This window comes from Prionailurus bengalensis, chromosome D1 (genome assembly GCF_016509475.1).
Source record: "Prionailurus bengalensis isolate Pbe53 chromosome D1, Fcat_Pben_1.1_paternal_pri, whole genome shotgun sequence".
NCBI classification, from domain to species: domain Eukaryota; kingdom Metazoa; phylum Chordata; class Mammalia; order Carnivora; family Felidae; genus Prionailurus; species Prionailurus bengalensis.
The window spans coordinates 86,218,668-86,236,189 of NC_057346.1; the positions used below are offsets into that span (position 1 = coordinate 86,218,668).

The following is a 17,522-nucleotide window of genomic DNA, read 5'->3' on the forward strand; positions in this document are numbered from 1 at the left end:
CACATGCTGTACCGACTGAGCCAGCCAAGCACCCCAAAAGTTGGCTTGTTAATTTTTCCAAGGCCAAACTTGATTAGAGAACAAATAGAAGGCGGTCGAATTTTTTTTTTTTAGTGGCATATATTATAAGATCTGAGTGTTAAAAATGTTTGAGAACTGAATGAAGATATTTGATATATTTGTAATAAAAAATTTTGGCAGTAGCAGGATAAGGTGATCAATCATTATTTTTCTTTGACAGTCACTTCTCAGTGACATTGAAATGGAATGACCAGTGGATCAGAGATTCTTTCAGTCAAAGGACATAAGCATTTCAACTTGTCCAGAGGACAGATTTAGTGAAATTTCTACCATTGGTAGACTAAACCTTGTGCTGTATGCTCTCTGTTGGGCATCTCACTTCACAGAATTAGTGTGATACTAGAACAGAGAGTATTTAAAATGTTAAACTTGATTAACAGTTAAGTTAGCAGAGTTTTCTCTAAAAGCATATACTCCAGGCAAAAAAGCATGTGGCTTAACAGTAAAACATGTAGAGCTATTTTTCTCTTTCCTTCACAGTAATAATTTGGACAAATAAATTGAGAGGAATGTAAAATTTATATTTTAAAACAGAAAACAGAAGACTTCAAATAAATGTCATGGGTCACCCCTGAGCATCTGCTGTCCCCTCAAGATCTTTGGGGTGCCTGGCTGGCTCACTCAGTTGAGTGTCCAACTCTTGATTTTGGCTCAGGTCATGATCTAGCAGTTCATGAGATCAAGCCCTGAGTTGAGCTCTGCGCTGACAGCGCAGAACCTGCTTGGGATTCTCTCTCCCCTCTCTCTCAAAGTAAATAAAAATAAAACAAAACAAAAAGATTCTTTGGTAGGTAATTTTTAGAAACATTGTCCTTATATAAGAAATCTTTTCAAGTTCTCATTTAGATACATTTTATACTTACTGAAAATCTTTTTTGGTTTGCAATTTCTGTGACATAAGCTGCATTTTTAAAAAGGTGTTGAAATAGTTACTTGTAAACCTTTGATGCATCATGTTGTTTTCTTTACAGATGATCACACTTTTTCTCTGAGTTGCCGATGTGGTGGAAAATACAGTGTTTCCAAGGATGAAGCAGAAGAAGTTACCCTGATTTCTTGTGATACATGTTCACTAATAATAGAACTCCTTCATTATGGCTGAAATTGTTCACTAAATGGGATCCTTTAACTCTGTATTCATACATGTTGAAGAGCGCCCATTCAAGTAAATGTATAAAGCTGATAAAAAGAAGCAGGATTCTTTTTTTGTCAGCTCTTTTATTTGCAGAGAAAATAGAAGACTCAAGCGAGGGCCACCCTAGGTTAATAGAAAATGAACTCAGTTATTTATATGTATTTATATTTGTAGATCACAAAAAAAAAGACTTGAATTATAAATTATATTTTGTGAATTCCCATCTGAGAACTTTGTTATTTGGTCCATTTTCTCCTTGGTACAAAATAAGAATTTTCCTTTTCTTCAAATAAGCATGTCTCCTCTTGTTAAGCGTCACAGTATCATCATGTTCCTTTATAGTTACTAAGTTTCTGAAGTAACATGACATTTATTTGTGCTAAAGTTATCAGCCTGTTGTACAAGTATCTCATTCTCAGGTCATTAGAATTAAATTAGAATCTTTGTGAATAGCATGTGAACCTAGTTGTCTCATAACTAGGACTGGATATGGATATTCATGAAGTTACCTTCAGGAAGGTAAAGTGGCAACTGTGGAAAAGACAGCTTTGGAGTCAAAAGACTTGACTCCGGTCCTGGCACTATCTTCCCTGAGTCTTCGTGTGGCTACATTAAAGGGAGTAAGGCTTGAACACTGCCATCTTCAACTTTAAATGTAACTTAGGAAGTGGCAGTTTTTTAAAAAATATTAATTTGAAACAGATGCATTACTTTCCTTTTTATTTCAAAGTCTAAGAGTATTAATGTCTCTATTTATGAATAGAGAACCACTACATTGCTGGTATGACCAAATGGACTTTTATAATGTTATTATTGATTATAATACACTCTAAAGATTTTATTTTCCTTTGCATTTGATAATCTATGTACAGTATAAGTCAGAACTCATTTTTTAAAAATCTGAGAAATCCTTTATGGGATCACTGAAACTTCATTACCTAATTTCAAATGAGTGAACCAAGCATGTGACTTAGCAGTTTTTTATTAGGTTGAACTCCTGGTATTTATTATTAGTTTGGACTTACAAGACTAGTTACTACTCTGACTTGTAAATGTAGCTAAAGTATAAGGCATATTCAAGAGATTACTTTCATCATAGCTATAAAACCAAAAGTTCAAAAGTGAGGTTGTCACCCAGGTTTTTCCCCTAAAAATATTTTTATATTTATCATAAAATTTAGAGGACTTACTTTGGATTACATTTTTATCCATATATTTTGAACTAATATAGCTTGCAGTGTGTGTTGCTTATTCTTTACATTTAACAATTAAAAATGACTAAAACTAAATAGCAAATAGTTTATTAGTAAGTACATGGTTTCAGTGGCAATGATAAATTCACTTGAATAGGAGAGAATAATGAAATCAAAAGAATAAATGCTTGCTAATCGTCAGAAAATCTGTGGCCATTAGGGCTGTCACGCAGAAATCCAAAATCACTCAGAGGCCAAATCTGTAAAATCAAAATGTGATTGAAGACAATTAATGAAATGATGTTACATCATCATCATACTCCCTGTTTTTATCCATCTGTTTTCTCTGTGCCATATATGAAATACGTTCTCCTTATTCTTTAGTCAAGAACAAATTATATCAAAATAAGACTTTAGAAAGTAAACTTGTATGTGTACATGTATTTAAACTCTAAAGTTTGGAACATTGCTGTGTTATATCAGTTACCTGTGTATAGTGTGTGAATATAGATGTATGAATATGTGTGTCTGTGTTTTGTTTTACTACCCTCAAATAAAGTGAACCCTGAACCTAAGTACTTGAATATAACATCTGCGTAAGTGCAAAGAATCCTGCAAATTATCCAACCACCCCAAGTATTCATGTGTTCTTCTTCTCACTGCCAGTGAAAATAATAATCTTTCCTGAGTCATACATTTATAACCATGGTAAGACCATTACTCGGTGTACTTAACTGGGATATCCCTGCTTAACAGGTAGTTTGTTTGACTCGACACTGTTCTTCTGTAAATGTATATTAATTTATGCCCAAGGTAAACATATAGTTGTAAAAGTTATATGAGAAAGAATTACATTTTGGAGATTTAAATGAAAGGCTTATAACTAAAGTAGTTTGAATTTTTATTATTCAAACAAAAAATTACTCTTAATTACCTATCTCAGTGGGGGAAAGGGTAATGTTTATAGCTCTGAAGGCCAGCAGGTTCCTAAATGTAGTCACTGCTACAGTTAAGTCCATTGATAGCTGAATATTTCAAAGTTCATTTTGAAAGAATTTTTTTTTTCCAGCTCAGAGAAGAAAGCCTAAATTTTAAGCAGAAAATAATACCTTGAAAAAGATACGTCCTCTTATTAGTCCATATGGAATAGGTCCATAATACCTGGAATCTGTAGAATTCTGTAGATTATCACCTTCTAACCACACATGACCTGTTGGCACCTAGAATTAGAGAAGAAAGCAGCCCCTTTTCAAAAAGAAAAATAAATTTGGGTACTATAAGAAGCACGTCTTTTTGGTAGTATGGAGAAATGTTTTAAAGTTCTCATTTATAAAATACACACAAACCCTGTGATTTGTATTTTTGCTTTTATCTCTTGCACAATATCTTCTACTGAATATTAGTAAGTAATGTGAAGGTTTCAACATTTTAAAAGATCTTTTTTGCCACACGGTTCCCAAACATTAATTTGTTACACAAACCCCAAACTGAGGTTATAAGAGATCAAAACAGTGTGACAGGGTCATTAATTTAATAGACTTCAAAAGAGGTCATTAGGATGCTGACTGAAAATGTGCCCTCCTGTCTCTATAACAGCATAAGCAGGGCAGCCACTCACTCAGCAACATCCTGGGGCCAATACTAAGGCCAGACCTATTAGAATGCTCATGATGAACTAAATGGTAATTGATTGTGACATCAATTACAAATAATCTCATCATTTTATTGGAGTGGGCTTGTCAGAATTCTAATTAAGATCCCTGTTCTGCTTTTGTACAGGCCATATCTTCAATGCATTATACTTCAATAATGACCATCAAGAACTAGAAGGACCTATTATAAAATCATCAGTTGTAAATTAATGATGGTGACCTTCTACCAAATGAAAGACCCTATCTCCTATATGTCCTGGGTATTAACTGGTAAATAACGTTAAGTTTAAATTTTTACTCTGTCAACCATAAGAATATTTAGAACACCTTACTTAAAAAAAAAATGCCCTCTGTGATATGAAATATACCATATTTAAAAATTACTCGGCATTGTACAAATTATTTTACAGTTTGTTACTCAGAAAAGTTGAATTATTGACCAGACCAAAATGACCTACTGAGAAGAAATTTCTTTTCACTTTTCTTTTGACTGGCTATTTATTACTTAGGGACCTTATATGAAGAAAAATACTCCTATTGGATTTAATAAGAGATGACTGCAACATTAAAAAATGTTACAAATTACTGTTTTTAAAGATTTTTTTTAGGGCAGTTACAGGTTCACAGCACAACTGAGAGGAAGGTACAGAGATTTACGACCTATCCCCTGCCCCCACACATACATAACCTCCCCCATTGACATCCCTGATCACAGTAGTAGATTTGTTACACTTGCTGAACCCACATCAACATCATAATCACTCAATGTCCAGACTTAACTTAGGGTTTACTCTTGGTGTTGTACATTCTACGGGTTTGGCCAATGTAGAACATATATTCATCATTATAATATCACAGAGTGTGTTCACTTTCCTAAAAATCCTGTGTGATCTACCTATTTTTCATTTCTTTCCCCCAAACACCCATGTTACCTTTTGGAAAAATGAATGTGTACAAGTATATAAAATCTGAATTTCACTTTACATCAGGAATCATATAATTTTGGAATGTCTTATGCAGAAATATTTGCCCAAAACAAATCAAGTTAATTATTTTCATGTAGACAGATTTCAATGTTAAATCTACTTGTAGAGAAAGAACAAGTTTCTTGAAAGAATATCAGATACTATAAGATCACTCATTTTTATTAGTGGAACTAGTTATAGGTTCTAGAGTCAAAAGCAAGACTAGTTCCTACCTATAAAATAAGTGGATTTATGGCAGTGAAGCTTAATACTGCTCGAGTAGAGAAATGAATCCAACTCAGGTCATAAATGAAAAAGGAACAAAATAGTATATTTGGAAAAGCCATGTGTCATTAACATAGTCTCAAAGTACCACTCTGGGAGAAGCTATAATATAGACATTTATGTTTAAATTTCCATAGTTTTTAATATGTGTTTGTTTCTGAGTTCTAAAAAACATAATAAACCAGGATACAATATATATTCCATTTATCCATGAAGTTTTCCCCAACCTTGCCTGCCCATATCAAATACTCTTGATTGTTTAGAGCACTGATTAAAAAGCCTGCCTTGCTTGGGGCCCTGGATTACAACATGTTACTAACCTGCTTGGGTTTTTTGTTAAGTCTACTATCTTATGATCAAACAAGCAAATAGACAGTATTTATGCCATGATCTTTATTTTTTGCAACAACTAAGCCAAAACTGGAATTCCAATATTTGGTGGTAATATTAGTGAGTAGAAATTCTTGTAAAGCACAATCACTTTTGTATGACCTAAGCTTCTTTCAAGTTAGCTAAATACAGTGATGAAGTGTTATCTCTGGTATAACTTAACAAATACAGAAAGGAATATGCTAAGAGAACCCAGAACATATTACCAGAAGCCCATGGAAGACTGTGACCCAGGCTATCTTTACCTAGTCCTTGATCGCAAGGAGTGGAACAAAAGGGAGGGGAGAGTAAAGCAAGCCAGTATGTAATACATGGCTTTCTGGTTTATTTAATTAAAAAAAAAAAAAAAACTCATTAGATCCTTAAAACAACCTGTGTAGTACTGTTATTCATAGTTAATAGAAGTAGGTTCAAATATGGGACATGCTAATCCCGTTTATCTGAAGCCTATACATTCTAATCCCCATGCGTCCACTTACAGTAAAGGAATATCCTCTACATCTCACAGATGTCAATGCTTGATATAAAGTACACAAATCAAGGAAACAACCTCATCACTTATGAGCTCTTTAATACGAGCTTCTCTATAAACAGGAAAACCTCTAAGTGTGGATCTCTTAAAATCAAAGCAGTCACCTTTGCTGACCTGTCAATTACTTAGTCTCCAGTAAAAAAATTCATGATGTCGAAATTACTCCACTTATTTTTGGTATAGAGTGCGATGTACACTTTAAAAATCAATTTTATAGATGTATACTTACATAAAGGGCACTCACTTCAAGTTTGACACTAGTTTTGGAAGGTGTGCACACCTACATAACTTAATCATAATCAAGATGTAAAAGTTCCCATCCCAGTACCAGGCAACTGATGAGATCCATGACTAGAAACTAGTTTTACCTGGTCCTAAATTTCATATAAACAAGATTGTACATACATACTATTTTGTATCTGGCTTTTGTTCAGCAATTTTTTATGATTAATCTATCTTGTATGTATCAGTCATTCATTCCTTTTTACCTCTAAGTAGAATTCTATTGTAAGTCACAATGTTTGCTCATAAATCTACTGATGGACATTTTTCTTTGAAGTTTGGGCCTGTTACAAATAAAGCACTATAAACATTGTGTAAATAAATCCATTTCTTTTCAGTAAATACCAAGGGGTAGAATTTATGGGCCATAAGTGTATGCTTAACCTTAAACTTTTCCAAAGTAATTAAATCATTTTACACTCCTACAGCAATGTATGAATATTCTGGTTGCTCCACACCTTGGTATATTCCTTTAAATTTTTTTTTTTTTTTGCCATACTAGGGGCACCTTGGGGTGCTCAGTTGATTAAGCATCCAACTGTTTATTTCAGCTCAGGTCATCATCTCATGTTTCGTGGGCTTGAGCCCCACATCAGGTTCTGTGCTGTCAGCATGGAGTTGGGTTGGGATTCTCTCCCTCTGCCCCTCCCCAACTGATGCATGTGTGTGTGTGTGCACTCCCTCACTCTCAAAAATAAACTTATAAAAAATCTTTTTCCATTCTCGTAGGTTATTGGTATCACATTGTGGTTTTCATTTGCGTTTCTCTGATGGGCATTTTTTCTTGTGCTTATTAGCATATCTTTTGTGAAATATCTATTAAAATATTTTACTGTTTTTAAAATGGGTTTTCTTACTCATTTTAAGAATCCCTTTTTTACCTTGAATATAAGTCCTTTGACAGGTATTGCAAATATTTTCTCATAGACTAGGATCTTTTCTCCTTTGCAGTCTAATCTATTACAAACACTATACAATGTTTTCTAAGCTCTAGAAATTTCATTTGGTTCTTTTTTATATTTACAGTTTCTTTCCTCATTATGTTCATCCTTGAGATCCTTGAAAATATTTAGAATTAGTGTTTTAAAGCACATGTCTATTAATTCCATTACTTCTGCCTTTTCTGGATTTAATTGATTTTTCTTCTGGTTACTGGTTACACTTTCATACTTCTTCACATATCCAGTAATTTGTGATTAAGCTGGACATTCATTTGTTGAGTGGATTTTGTTGTGTTTCTTTAGAGTGTGCTGAATGTTGAGGGAGGTCTGCTTGTTTTAGGGGAGGCAGTTAAGTTAGCTGTGGATCAGCTTATTACTTTCAAGCCTCGGTTTTTAAAATTTTTTTAATGTTTATTTATTTTTGAGACAGAGACAGAGCATGAATGGGGGAGGGTCAGAGAGAGGGAGACACAGAATCTGAAATAGGCTCCAGGCTCTGAGCTGTCAGCACAGAGCCTGACGCGGGGCTCGAACTCACGGACCGCGAGATCCCGACTTGAGCCGAAGTCGGACGCTTAACTGACTGAGCCACCCAGGCGCCCCTCAAGCCTCGTTTTTAAGTTTGTTAGGTTGAGTCTATCTCACAGTGTACTCTAAGGGCTACATTAGGCCTACTACTAAGGCAGGATATTCTGGGATCTCTATTGAATATGCTGAGTATTCAGTGACATCTATCTGTTCTGGCTGGTCAGAACTCCAGTTGCTCTCAGCCCTGTGTGAGCTCTGGGAATTGCTTGGCTCCCCACTCCTTCTTTGTTCAGTTTCTAGGTTTCACCATAAATGGGTACAATTTAGTATTCAGCAAAAGCCAAGAGAACATCTATGGAGATTTATGTTGATCATTCGGTAGCTCTGCTTTCCCAGACAGTTTCATCCATAAGTCCCAACTACTTAAACTTCCCTCTATTCCAGTCTCTGTCTCTTCAGCTCAGCAAAACCACTACCTTTGGCTCAAATTTTACTTCAGTACCTTCTGAAAGGTACCTCCTGCCTTACAGGAGAATGTAGGGACAAGTAAAGGGTTTGCTTTGTTTCTCCTCTCTTAGGAATCTGTCCTGTACTTCCTGCTTCTGCATTCTCTAAGAACAGGTGTTCCACATATTTTGTCCGATTTTCTAGTTATTTATGACAGGACAGCAAATTCAGGATCACTTCATCGTTGCCAGAAACAAACGTTCAAATTATCTAATTTTAAAAGTCTGTATAATTTTTCTTAGCATACTTCATAGTAATATGAAGAGAATACTTTTGGTAAGAACTAAAAGTTCTCATGTAAGTAAAGTGGCATCTCTCTCCACCTTGCATCCCTTTCAGTTGCATCCCTTGTATGTTTCTGTTTTACCCTTTCCCTTCAAAATCTCTAGAAAAGATTTGCCAAACTCAGCATGTACAAATAAGGAAGCTCAACATGGTATTGCTTGTATCTCAAAATTGGCAAAAGTAGAAATGTTCCTCAGTAGGTAGTGGTTAAGTAAAATATGACTTATTTATATAGTAGACAGCTGGTTAAAAAAAAAACCAAATAGATTTATATGAAGACAGTGAAAAAAGTTGCAGGGCAATATGTATAAATGTTTAAAGAACCCCAGTATATAGTGCTTAATTAAAAAATGTATATAAATCTTCCTCAACTTACCATGAAGTTATGTCCAAAAAAACCCATCATAAGTTGAAAATACAGTTGACTCTTGAACAATAGGGCCTGGGGTGCCGACCCCCCTCCCACTAGTCGAAAATTCATGTATTCCCTTTGACCTCCCCCAAAACTTAACTACTAATAGTTTTGTTGTTGTCAGGAAGCCTTGATGACATAAACAGTCGATTAACACGTATTTTATATATGTATTATACATTGTGTTCTTACAATAAAATAAGGTAGAGAAAAGAAAATGTTCAGAAAACATAAGTATGAGAAATACATTTACAGTACCATAGTATAAAAAAATCTACGTGTACATGGACCCATGCAGTTCAAACCCATGTTGTCTGTTCAAGGATCACCTGTATTCTAAGTCGAAAAGGCATTTAATACACCTAACCTACCGGATGCCATAGCTTAGCCTACCCTAGTTTAAACACACAACACGTATTAGCCTACACTTGAGCAAAAATCACCTAACACAAGCCTATTTTATAACCAAGGGTGACATATCTCAAGTAATTTATTGAATGCTGCACTGAAAGTGAAAAACAGAATGGCTGTATGGTACAGGATGGTTGGTTGCAAATGGTCACTTTACCCTCTTGATTTGTGAGGCTGACTGGAAGCTGTGGGTCACCTGCTGCTTCCCCGCACCATGACAGTATCCTACTGCACATCAGCCCAGGAAAATATCGAAATTCAAAATTTGAAGTTCAGTTTCTACTGAATATGTATCGCTTTTGCAGCGCAATAAAGTAAAAATAAAACTTAAGTCAAACCATAATAAATCAGGGGCCGTCTGTGTGTATATACATATATACATATATACACACGCACATATATGTATCTTAATATGCCTCGTCCCTTCAGTGATACTTGTACTTTTTGAAAAGAGAACACTGTCAATCACGATGCAGGTTAGGATGAGCTTTGTTCAATTATTTATTATTTTTTTTGCCTTTGATAGTGTAGAGAGGGACTGAAGTTCCAATCTATATAGAAGGTTCTGTTTCTTTCTATAGTACAAATAAATGATTGCAATTCGCACTACTGTTACCAGATCTCTGGATAACTAAAATATTAGCCTAGCTAAGAACTCATTTATTTAAATAAACATAAAGTACAACACATTTTTGGTATGGGTCCAAAACTTAAAACTTGACCTTTCTGGTATAGACTGAGGCAAGAAACAGAACAAAAATTTTCTAACCCAAAACACAGTTATTATCTGTGGGATAACCTCCTGTTTATCACTAAATTGGATATTCAAACCAGTTAAGAGAAAAAAATCCTATAGCAATATTATAATAAAATATTAATAGATAAAATGGTAGTTTAAAATGTATTTTAAAAAGAGCTATTATAACTTTGCAACTAAAGTAGTAAGGACTCCAATAAACTCATTTATAATAAATGTTTGCAAATTACCAAAAATGGAAATCCCTAATTCCATCCATACCTTTGTTCGTTACTTCTCATAACCAAAACTGTAAGTGGTTAGATTACTTTTCCTGTTCATACCTTTGTAAATCTGCCATACCAACTTGAATGAATTTGTGAAGCTGAGTAAGAAGATATGAACATGTTTACAATGAATACCACAGAGAAATTTTTACTTGGGCTCTAATCTGAATTTTCCCAGGGCTAACTTTTAAAGCATTGAAAGAACCCTTAAAACATTCTTGTTTTTCCTTTCTACGTCAGAGGTTTACTTCCTGATGTATGATAAAACCTAATCTCAGGGCTGGACAAAAGAATCAAGCCTCTAGTTCTTAGCTATACTTACTGAGGTCTAGTTAAGTGCCTCCTTTATAGTACAAGCAACAAATGTAATTGCCTCATGGCCCGCGGGTGTCCATTTAACAAAAGAGGCTTTGTGAACCAACCCACAGGTGTTACTTTTCTGGATTCAAGTGAAATCTGATGCAAGAGTCCACAATATCAAATAACACATTTACTAAATAGCAATCAAACTCATTTATTTAAGCAAAAAATATCTAATTAAGAAAAAGTTCCAACTGGAGAATATTTGTATGTCTGGCCTTTCAAAAGTTTCAAGAAACAGAAAACCCTAATAATAGATTCATTGTTAATTAACCCTTTTTGGCGGGATATTTTATAATCTACAGGCAACAAAGGTAGGGTATGCACTGGCCTGCTACTACTCAAACCTCAGTAAGCTTTCTAAAATGACTATAAATGAAAAGGAAAACAGTAGTTATTAAAGAAACAAAAATCATAAAGGCAAGGAAAGGGATAAAGTTTTAGGAATCCTTTTTTGACATCATTTTTTCCTTTTCCCGATTTATAGAGGAAAAGGAGAGGTACACACATTTTATGAAAGCAGTCAGATAAAGCCTTATTTCTTTTTGGCAAAAGTAAATGGGGTAATACATCAGTTAACACTTTAATCTTAAGAGTATGTAATTTTCCACATATATTTTCAAGATTTTGTTTTGGGTCTCCTGGAATGATAAATGTGAAATATAAAAATGTATAATTTCCCTACCCTGGAAAAAAGCCCATATGATGAATGTACATTTCATTTCACATGTCATTTCACTCTAACAATTAATGCCAAAAAATTGTTTTTTATGTTACTATCTTCCAGTTAAGCAGGATCAAGTCAAATTACTATATACCATTATGTGGCTAATGCATATTCTGCTTAATCATGACTTATATAACCAAAACATAGCCATGGTAAGATGCTGTGCATACAAGCTACTAGGGAGAATATTGGGAAATGAAATAATTAGGGAGAAATTGGGAAATGAAAGAACTTCATAAAACCCAGTATTAGTATGATTCATGCAAAAGCAAAATTAGAAACATCATCAATAATTATTGGAGTTTATGCTCCCTATAACACCAACAAAAGCTATACACAAAGATATGTATGTCAGAAAGTGAAGCACTGAATCCTCTAGGAGGCCATCAAGTAGAAGAGCTTTTGATAACACAAGGCAGAGAAAACATGATTAATTTTAATTTCAAAAAAATGGGAGTCTCAACTGCCAGTTATGAGTATCTCTGAAAGCCAAACTCAGAAACAGTTTCACAAACATTCTATTTTCATGGACATTCTCCTTGGCACAACTTCTTGCCCACGTTTGTCTACCTGGAGTCCTGATGGTGGTACTCCCAAATGCTAGATGCCTGACAAAGGGATTAACATTTGTAAGGACCAGGCAGGAAACAGTTAACACATTGAGTATTTCAGTGGGTACTATTTCCGGGCAGTTCTGCTTCTTTTTCTCCCCATTTAAATGCTCACTTATTACTCTTCTATCTGCATCATTCATGGGGACTGTTATTGTTCTTCCCTACTTAAAAATGTGCCACGTTGGGTTCATTAGCCAATTATCACCAAAGAGGAATTTCACAGAAGTTCCAATAGGCTATAGCTCCAGGTTGGAGTAATGATGGGGGATGCTTATTGAGCATCTGCTTGCTGAATAGGTTTAGAACTTAATCTAAGACTTGACTTGCTCATTCCCATAGCTATTGCAAGCTAAGCTCCGCAAGTACTTAATACCTCCATCCAGCCTGAAGAGGAATTTCTGATGGGCTGTCTCAGCACAGTGGTTAAAAGATACAGTCTACAGAACAAGAGTCCTGAGTTCAAAATGTAGCTCTGCCACTTACTAGGTTAAGTACCTTAAGCAGGTTATTTAAAACTCTTCTATATAACTGAGACTAATACCTTACAGAAATATTTCAGAGAACCAAATGAAACAATACATAAGGCTCCTGGCACCCAGTTAGCACTCACTAATTATTAGCTACTGTGTTTATCAGCTGCCCCACCTGCTGGTATGAATGGTGTCTGATGGGCTTTCTTTGTTCCTAGTTTCCTAAACAGTTTACCCAGTTCTCTGCAAAGTGAAATTCAGTTTTTAAGATCAAATCTCCCAAATGTAGTTAAGACTACCATTTTTATTTTTTCAACAGGCATCTTAAGCAATGTTTATTAAATACCAAATGCTTAGGCTCTTCCTTGTGAAGCTTTCACTTCTTTGCAACTGTATACCAACCAGTCAGAAGGTACACAGTGGGGGAAGGTGTTGGGACTAAAGCCAACAAACATGCCTTTTCCATCCAAGTACTAACCCGGCCTGACCCTGCTTAGCTTCTGAGATCAGACAACAAATATGCCTTGCCATCCTAGCCATCTAGTATTAATGTCCCAATCCTATAGTATTGTTTTTCTAGGACAATAGATTATTTTGCTCTTCTTTTTTGTTCTATTTGTAAAATAATGTTACCTGTTTTGCTTTTGGATTAGTACTTAAAAGAAGCATCTCAATTCTCATTTCAAGACTATCTCTGTAGCTTCATTTTAATACACCCTACTGTACACTCTGGTTCTCATATTCCAAAATACGAGCCTAACTTAATGAAACACAGGGTATTTCAGAGAGTAGTAGAATGGAGTGGTAAGTATGTAAATAATGAATTTTCTCATTCTCTGAGAAAAGTCTAAACAGTTGGCAAATCAGATATATACATACTGTGCAAAGCATGTACTATTATGTTTCCACCAAAATTTTTATTCCTGGGACTTCAAATAATTCTTCCCAAAGTCAAAACTCATCCCTATATGGATTTACTCCTATAGATGAATGAATAGACTTTTTTCCATTTTCTATGGCTCCCATACATAAGTACTTCATATAGAGACTGGCTAAGAAATCTGATTCAACAGCTGAAATGGTATAAGAAATAGAAAATCTGGGGTAGAAAAGAGTCCATACTCCAAAGAAGAAATAATTACAATGAAATATGTAGATCTTGTTGTATTTGATGTTACCAATGCCTTAAAAAAATACACAAAAGGCATTATGTTACATGTTTTTCTTGACAGATAATTCTTCCACTTGTGTTTTATTCATCAAAACCACAACTCTAATGCACCATACCTTGGAAGGTATTTAAAATGAAACCTCGCTTTGTGAATACAAAATTCCAAGTTAGACTAGTGGACGACAGATGACATTTTTTGTAACGATGTAGTAAGGTACAAAGAGGAGAATAGCTGGAGATCTTTAAAAAGTAAATTTATCTCTGAGGGCTGAGAGCACCAAAACATTGTTTTAACTAAGAGATCATGAGAATACACTGTGGACATTCAGGAGGGAATTGTATAATACCCAAATGTCATTCTAGGAAAGCACTTGGGTTTTTTTCCCCACTTATAATAATTTAGCTGCCACTGTAGTCATTTAAAATAAAGTCTCTCTTAGGCTTATTAGACAGGCTATATCTTCTCTCCATTTCCCAAATTAACATGTCCCCCCAGAATCTCCTAATGTACCATCTACCCTCATTGCTAAAACCAGAAATCTGGCTCCATTTTAAGCCCTTCAGTTCCATTTCTTCCAGCATCCAATCCAGTCTAGATATTTCCTTACTCTTTCTCCAAACTTTGTACTGCTTTCCATTCTTAATGTTATTATCTTAATTATGTCTTACAGCCTATTAACTGGTCTCTCAGCCTCCAGTCTTTCCTACTCCAAACTTTATTAATCTATACTAATATCGGAGTGACTTTTTATTTTTTCCAAGAATTTAATAATATTGGGTTTTTTTTACACAAGAAGTAAACTTTAAAGTTTTTATTTTAAGGGTGATTAAAAAAAAACTATCTGATCATGTTATTTCCCTGTTTGAGACACAAGGAACTGAGTGCTGTTTACCTTTTCATTTCTTTTCACTACCCACCCCTCCCCACTATATGTCCCAGACAGGAGAACTTACTTTTTGGCAGATGCCCAAAGCATAATGATATACTCTCCCTTCTAGACCTTATGAATATGCTGCTTGCTTTGGTCACTCCTACTGATTCTTTAGAATTTCAACTCAAGCTTTATTCCCCTGCCTGTCTGGAAAAATCCTATCGATCCCAGTCTAAATAAATATCATCTTCTGCCTTATCATAGCACCCTGTATATAATTCTATTTCATCACATTGTAATTCCTTGTCTGCTCTTCCAATCTGGCTATAAGCTTCTAGAGCTATACTGTCCATTTTGCTATCCGCTAGTAACACATGTGGCCTTTTGATTTTACAAATTATATAAAATTCAAATTCAGTTCCTCAGACACACTAGCTATGTGTCCTGTGCTCAGCAGTCACATGTGCCTAGTGGCTACCATACTGGACAGTGCAGATCTAGAATATTCCCACTTTGCAGAAAGGTCTATTGCACAGCACTGAAGGCAGAGACTTAATCTACTTTAACATAGTTCTGGCCCTCAAGTAACTGCTCAATAGCACTTAGTTATGGAATTAATAAATACATAAATAAATAAAAGTAAAAGGAAATTTGTGAAGTTAATGTCTGGCAAATTTTGCCTGCCACTATGGCTTGCTGAGGACCACTTACGTCTTCTCTACCAACCCACCTCCCCAACTCCCAAGTCCAGTGCTTCTAGCTGCTCTGGAGCACAGCCTCAGTAAAGAAGATGCCTAAATGCTGGGATTGGTTTGCGGTTAGGTACTACATTTGCATTTAGGGTTAGAAATCCATATTGGCCCATGACCTTACACCTACTTTGACTTTCTTTTCATAGGTAAGTCAGGTCAAATTCATGTTTCTTCAGATGACAAAAAGACTCTCCAATCCTTCCTGATTTAGAGATTCATACACACAGTGTACAGGAAGTAGATCAGAATCTTAAGTTGCAGCTTACAATTTTAAATTGCTCACCCTACAGTTTTAACTGTTAAGGAGACAAATCTCTCTGTTGGCACGTCAGGTGTGTTTAGTGGGGATGTAGGCACTAGCTGTGTCAAACTAAATGATTCCTACGCTATCTTCCAATAGTTATGAAAATTCTAATGCAAGAGGAAAGCATTCATATATGTAGGTTAGCAGTACAATGGCTTATAATGCCAACAGTTTAACTTACAATTTTCAACTGTCTTATAACATGCATACCTACTTTTACATGTTATTCCTCTTTTCCAATTCTAATTTTAGGCAGATGATACTTTAGTAGAGTGAGAATGCTTTTATGGACTAACATTAAGTGAGTCACTGAAACCCACAGAATTTTAATTACTTAAAGTGGGAACATAAGAACTTCATTTAGACGCTTATTTCAAAAGACATTTCAACATATTCCACCTTGTCAACAGCAGCTTTCCAGCAGAGCACTGTATCAGATTAGGAGGCCACATGACACTCGGAATATACTCTCTACCATTAGAGATACAGTCTGCTTCAGGTGCTGACACTGAACAGCAGCATTACAATTTCAGTCTTCTTAATTTCTTTCTCCCAATTCCTTTTAGGCAACCTTAAAGTAGAAAGGTCTCATATAACTTTCAGATAAACATACATAAATATTTCCATTTTACTGAATTGCATAACTGCCTCCCTCGATTCACATCAATGGCACTGATTTTCCAACTCTGAGTGGTTAAAATATATTTAGGTGAGCAAAACACAGTTTCAAGAAGACTTGTTACTCTTTCAGCACAAATGCTGATCTTCATATGTATATGAATATATATTCAAACATACATAAGATAAAATACATTTCTACAAAATAAAATTCTATAAACTACATCTTACTGTTAAAATAAGATTAAATTATTCTGAAAATGTCCAGAGAACCCATCAGAAAATGCTTAAGTTGTGGAGGCCTCAAAGATGGTTATTTAATGTTAATATCAGAAGAAAAACACCTCAGAATTGTAAACAATAAGTCAAATTTATCTTCAGAATTGTGTTAGCTATAGGATGAAAAAGTCACGTCATCTCCGCAGTGAACTTCACTTTAGCAAAAGAGTAAACATATTTCCTCCACATCAGCTGCAATCAAGGCATTAGCAGTATGCCACGATTGATTATCCCGGGACCCGTTGCTGAGAAATGGATGTGTAGCACAGGTTTTTATCACTATAGTCTGCAAAAAGCAAGTCTCTTGCTTAGATATCCTAGTTGTAATAAGTGACATTATTAGGTAGTTCTTCTAGTTAAATGACATAAGGATTTAGTGTATCAGCAGCTTATAATAAACAAGCCCTTTCAATCTGATGATTCCTTTCCCTCCACATAAGTACTTTTTGTGTTTATAATACAAGTGGTAATAGAAGACCATATGGTTGTGACTTTTAGCTAAAGTAAATGACATTTAAACAAACAGAAAAACAGCATTAAGATATTCAAGGATTTGAACTATGACCTAAATACACAGTACACAGTAAGGGGCTATTAGTGTTAACTTTATACAGTGACCATTTTCTAACACTGTCCAAATAGTGAGTTTTTCAGTTTGCTGATCAGTTTTTCAGAAATATTTTCCAATACACTGTAAAACAGCTTTATCACTGGCATATTACCCCATTTACAA

General features: G+C 35.0%; 2 protein-coding genes across 9 annotated transcripts in view; one reads left to right on the top strand and one right to left on the bottom strand.

Annotated features, from left to right (window-relative positions):
- DNAJC24 (DnaJ heat shock protein family (Hsp40) member C24) overlaps positions 1-2,984 on the top strand; it is a 54,733-nt gene extending 51,749 nt beyond the window's left edge. For all 3 annotated transcript variants that reach the window (XM_043580861.1, XM_043580860.1, XM_043580862.1), the window contains one exon: positions 1,053-2,984. In XM_043580861.1, the coding sequence (XP_043436796.1) occupies positions 1,053-1,183 (131 nt within the window). In that variant the 3' untranslated portion in view covers positions 1,184-2,984. The remainder of the gene's footprint in view (positions 1-1,052) is intronic.
- The window catches only part of IMMP1L (inner mitochondrial membrane peptidase subunit 1), an 81,865-nt gene continuing 66,844 nt past the window's right edge, over positions 2,502-17,522 (bottom strand). For all 6 annotated transcript variants that reach the window (XM_043580865.1, XM_043580866.1, XM_043580864.1 and 3 more), the window contains 2 exons: positions 3,519-3,629; positions 2,502-2,669 (listed from right to left, as the gene is read on the bottom strand). In XM_043580865.1, the coding sequence (XP_043436800.1) occupies positions 2,601-2,669; positions 3,519-3,629 (180 nt within the window). In that variant the 3' untranslated portion in view covers positions 2,502-2,600. The remainder of the gene's footprint in view (positions 2,670-3,518; positions 3,630-17,522) is intronic.